At 43.5% G+C, this 5,598-nt stretch overlaps 1 protein-coding gene across 1 annotated transcript; it reads left to right on the top strand.

Moving 5' to 3' along the window:
* Positions 1-711: 711 nt before the first annotated feature.
* Positions 712-4,212, top strand: LOC149439176 (SLAM family member 9-like). The gene is made up of 3 exons (XM_089659340.1): positions 712-934; positions 1,874-2,140; positions 4,076-4,212. The coding sequence occupies exons 1-3, from the start codon at positions 712-714 to the stop codon at positions 4,210-4,212; spliced, it is 627 nt and encodes a 208-aa protein (XP_089515466.1).
* Positions 4,213-5,598: the final 1,386 nt, after the last annotated feature.

Raw genomic sequence — 5,598 nt, forward strand, 5'->3', positions numbered from 1 at the left:
TGGTTGAGAATAGCTGCTTTAAATGATCAGTACTTTATTTGTAGAAAAAAGCTGTATTGGTTGAGTAAGCTGAGTGGCTACTTGATATCAGAAGCTATAACTGTTGTATTCTTTTCTATCTCCACTGAATACGGCCAGTTGCTGCTCTCAGAATCTTCTTTGCTTTGTTGTCCCACATTCTGAGTGGTCACCAGAACAGTAATAGAGGCAGAGCACAAGTTCTGGTGACCACTCAGAACAGAACTGGTCACCAGAACAGTAATAGAGGCAGAGCACAAGTTCTGGTGACAACCAGGTATTTCCTTACTTTGGAGGGATTTCCTCTTACTTCCCGTTGTGGCTCTGGGACAGGTAGTGAAGGGAAATCTACCCAATGGTACACCAATGGCAAAAATCTGACATGGGCTATAACCCTCCCTTACTTTATTCAAAATGAAAAGTTTTGTTCTTAGTTCTACTTTAATAGTCTTCTCCGTGTTATACACACCTGTACAAAGAGCGATAATGTCCCATCCATGTCACCCCCCGGATGACAGTGAACCCCTCTTTGTCACCATAGTAAGAGGATTATTACAAATATTTTTTAGTTTTGATTAAAGCAAATTTAACTCTTTATCAGATGTGATGAGCGAAGAACCTTGTGAAAAAAGAAATGCAACTGGCGTTATGGGAGGAACTGTCACCCTACAAGTTTGTCACACTGGGGTCACAATGATTATATGGATTTTTAGTGAAATGGAAGGTGCTATCGCCAAAACAATACCAGGAGAACCAACTTTAATTATTGAACACCAATTTAGAGGAAGACTCAGCAACACATCTGATGGATCCTTGACAATAACTGAGCTAAAACAGGAAGACCAGGGGACCTACCGGGCACAAATCTTCACATCAAATAGTGTACGGAATTGCTGCTATCATCTCACTGCTTTCTGTAAGTGTCCCTGGAAATTGTTTTGTGGTGTAATCTGTGGGATCTTCTATCAGATGTGGTCTTTCCTATTTTCATTGTTATATAAACATTAAAAAGAGATTTGCTTCATATAAGTAATGGGCAATCAATGGGCAGAAATACCACAACAAAGCAGGTCAGTGATCTCGGGAGCTAAGCATGGTCAGGTATGGTTAGTACTTGGATGGAACATCATTATACCCAAATCCCAAGATTTGTCCAGTAGAGGATTCTTTCTGCTATACTAAACCCCAGCCAAGGTTATCCATAACACATATGGAATCCGTTCTCCGAAAGGAGGTGGGGGGTCATTACATATCTCTTTTGTGCCTCTATGCATTTAACAGGATAACCCTGCTTCTTCAGGAGGACTTCAAGTGATACGAAACTGGGATAGGGCTCTCTTCCACCACAAACAAAGACCAGAGGAGATCACCCACCAACTCCAGAAACCCCCCTCAGGTCTAATGCAGGGGCACCTCATGGAGATATTAGGTAGACTGAGTCTAGTAAGGGACCAGTAGGAGGTGCATTGTCAACCCATACATTCTTCATATTAAATCACCATGGAAATGGCTGGCTCAGTGTCACAATAGCATAAAACTCTCCTAAAGAGATGCCCTTATTGGATAAAAGAAGAGAAGAAAGCTCTGTATCCATCCAGGAGCTACCATAGTATATTAATTTGTCATAGGAATAAATTTGGCTACAACCACATCTATCTGTAAGGTTCAAGTCCAAAATGCTCCTCCTCCAAGTTCTGGTGACATTACATGTACATGAGTAGATGCCTCTTCAGGGGCAGGGTTGTTGAGTGTTGTAAATGTGGGTGAAGTTCTTGTCTTGCACTGGGGACCATGAGCTGCATTGGTCCTCTGGAGAAAGCCCTAAAATGTTGCATTTGATGCTTCTTCCTTCCAGATAACTTAACGACTGAGGATATCACCATCAATTCCAATATAACTGATAATAAGACATGTGAGGTCATCTTGACGTGTTCAGTGAACTCAAAAAAGGAAAGCAAGGTGAACATCAACTGGAGGTATTTAAACAGCAGTAAAATTACTGTGACCAAAAACGATGTGTTTGTACTTCGGAGTAGTTTTGACTTCACCTATACATGTACTGTAGAAAATCCTGTCAGTAATGCCTCGAAAGCTGTGCACCCCTGGAAATTCTGCCAGAATGGTAAGTACATTTACAAATCTCTTGTAAGTATTTTCCTTCAAGTACCTAGATTACAAGTACCTACCTTTACTATGCCTTCTTCTACTTCAAGAAATGTTTGTTTTTGGGTGGGATACTGTTGACTTGTTTGTATATCCACCTGCTCCAGTATCTTTGTAGTGTATGGCTTGTGTGACTACTAATATTTCCTGACCCTCTATTCATATTGGTTTTGGGAAAATATTTATGTTTTGTCTGTTAGAGACCAACCCCAGCTATTAATGTTGGGACCGTAAAGTGAATGTCTCAGTTGTGCCAATTTAGAGTAAAGCGATAGATTCTCTTGAAAACTTGCTTTCTCACCTTCCACCCGCTGATGCTCATCTTTGCCACACTCCCCCACTTCTCTCTTCTTGTCCATTGGAGTCATGCATTTAAATTATGTGCAAGCTCAATGTTGGTCAATGTCAAAGCTTCCAGGAGGTTAATGGCCTTCTCCTTCCCAGGAATGGCAATGCACCACTTCAGCCTGAGCACTGCATCCACAGAGAAAGGAAAAAGGTCACATGATCTCCTATAACCCGAATGTAGGAGTGGTGATTGGCCACTTCAGTCTGAGCACTGCATCCTCAGAGGAAGGGAGAATTTCACATGATCTCTCCTTATCAGTATGTAGGAATGGTGATTGGCCACTTTAGTCTGAGCATTGCACCCTCAGAGGAATGAGGAAGATCACATGATCTCTTCTTATCAGTATGTAGGAATGGTGATTGGCCAGTTCAGCCTAAGCACTGCATCCTCAGAGGAAGGGAGAAGGTCACATGATCTACCATAACCAGTATGTAGGAATGGTGATTGGTCACTTTAGTCTGAGCACTGCATCCTCAGAGAAAGGAAAAAGGTCACATGATCTCCTATAACCAGAATGTAGGAGTGGTGATTGGCCACTTCAGTCTGAGCACTGCATCCTCAGAGGAAGGGAGAATTTCACATGATATCTCCTTATCAGTATGTAGGATGGTGATTGGCTACTTTAGTCTGAGCTCTGCATCCTCAGAGGAAGATCACATGATCTCTCATAAACTGTAAGTAGGAATGGTGATTGGCCACTTTAGTCTGAGCACTGCATCCTCGAAGGAAGGGAGAAGGTTGAGGACCGCCCAGGGGTGGACTGACAACTCATGGGGCCCCCGGGCAATAGAGGATCATGGGGCTCCTGTGTCCTTGCCCAAACTCAAAAAAGCCCATGAAAAAGGTACCAGGGGCATCTCATGGGGCCCCCTACTGACCCCGGGCCCTCGGGCAGTGCCCGAGTTTCCAAATGGTCAGTCCGCCCCTGGGACCGCCTCATACACAGTATTTCGTAGGACTTCAATGGATGAATGGAGGAGTGGGGAAACATGTCAAAGGTGAGCATTGGTGGATGCAGGGGTGAGCTTTCAAGAGAACCTGTCATTTTGCCCTGAACTGGCAAAATAACAGATTCTCTATAAAGGAGCCATACCAACAATAATGAACTCTGCCCACTAACTAGTGCTACCAAACCTTACATGGCATCCTTCACAAACAAATGCTGATTTTTTTTTTATTGCAGGTTGGTGAATCCCCACAAACTTTATCCTCCACAACATAATTTTTAAGAGTGCCTAGCATTAGACACGTGTAGCATGCTCAGCAATACAAAAGTGTAACACTTACTGGCATTTACTGCCTCCTACAGAGATCACAGTATTCCCCATGACAATGCCTTCATCTGTTCTTCTCTCCAGATGATTGGCACCATCTTTGTTCAGGCATCATTGATAGTCACCATCTACTTTCTGGACTGAGATGCCAGCTCAGAGATGACTCAGTGATATAAATACTGGTTTCTATGCTCAAATGTGTGACATAGACCAGCCCCTGCTGCAGGCTCTTACAAATGTAATAACGCTCTATGACATCTTCTACTTCCAGAAAACACAGATGAGACCAAAGTGAACCGCGTACGTTTGGTGACATCTGGCTGTGTGCTGCTGATCTGCTGTTGTATACTCATCCATCACTTGAAGACTGAGGTGATCACACAACGTCCAAGTACAGACATTTTCTGAAGACCATACACTGGGCTCACTGCAAGGAATATCTGATCCTCTGACAGCCTCCATACATAAGTGTTTTTCATAAGTCTGTTTATGTGGACTGATAGCCATTAAGGACTCATCAGTGATATGGCCATGTTGAAATACAAGCTAAAGTTGTTTTAGTTCAGCACTGCAATGAGTTTTGCTGGAACAGCCCTGTATTGTACATACATTTTGGGTATTTAGAGATATCTCCAAGCCAAGAAGCACTAGGCAATGATTTGGAGAAGATCGTTCCATGTCCGGTTTCACTGGCCAACCTTGAGTGGTGTTCTAAAACCATTTAGAAATCCAGATCCACAGAAGCCCGCCCACTCGCCATTCACGGTATCTGTCACGGCACCTGCCACATCCCTCTACCGCTCGGCAAAATTTTGAACAAACGCCGCCAAGTCCATGAGCGGCTCCCTTCCAGGTTATGCAGCCTACTTCAATATTCAGTCTGTTTATGTGGACTGATAGCCATTAAGGACTCATCAATGATATGGCCATGTTGAAATACAAGCTAAATTTGTTTTAGTTCAGCACTGCAATGAGTTTTGCTGGAACAACCCTGACACTGTACATACATTTTGGGTATTTAAAGATGTCTCCAAGGCAAGAAGCACTAGGCAATGATTTGGAGAAGATCGTTCCATGTCCGGATTCACTGGCCAACCTTGAGTGGTGTTCTAAAGCCATTAAGAAATCCAAATCCACAGAAGCCCGTCCACTCGCCATTCACGGTATCTGTCATGGCACCCGCCACATCCCTGTACATCTCGGTGGGAATTTTGAACAAATGCGGCCGAGTCCATAAGCGGCTCCCTTCCAGGTTATGCAGCCTACTTCGATCCATCCTACAGAGTGAACTGCGGTCCTCTCTTTTCACCATCTCATCCTGCATGCTGAGCGAAGGATTTCTAGATGTAAGTTTTCTGCAACAAAGTATCTACGGTTTTAACTTTCACTGACCTGGCACCCTCCTTTCCCTTCGGTTTATCTCTGAGGAACCCCCACATCCTTGACGAGGAGCTGCCGGTCCCATCCCATGTGCCCTGTTTCCTTGGTCCACTTCTTCCTCATTCTGCCCATCCTATAGACGTATGGACTTTTTTGACAATTGTCATCTCATCCATTGTACAGTCAGTTCCAATTTCTCATTTATCCACCTATCTGTATTTATCCGTTACTATCTCATTTATCATTGTGTGAGCGCTGAATATAATTTCTCATTGTATTGATGATCATTGTATGTCCCACAGAAATCCAGATCCTCGTGACTTACAGTATGTTAACATTGGAAAACTACTAGACCTGTTGTTTCGAAGAGTCAATGTTAGATCTGGAGTCCCCCGCCGGTCATCCTGTTCAAGC

Source organism: Staurois parvus, unplaced genomic scaffold (assembly GCF_062004578.1).
Source record: "Staurois parvus isolate SC_StPar_1 unplaced genomic scaffold, SC_StPar_1.0 ptg001150l, whole genome shotgun sequence".
Taxonomy (NCBI): domain Eukaryota; kingdom Metazoa; phylum Chordata; class Amphibia; order Anura; family Ranidae; genus Staurois; species Staurois parvus.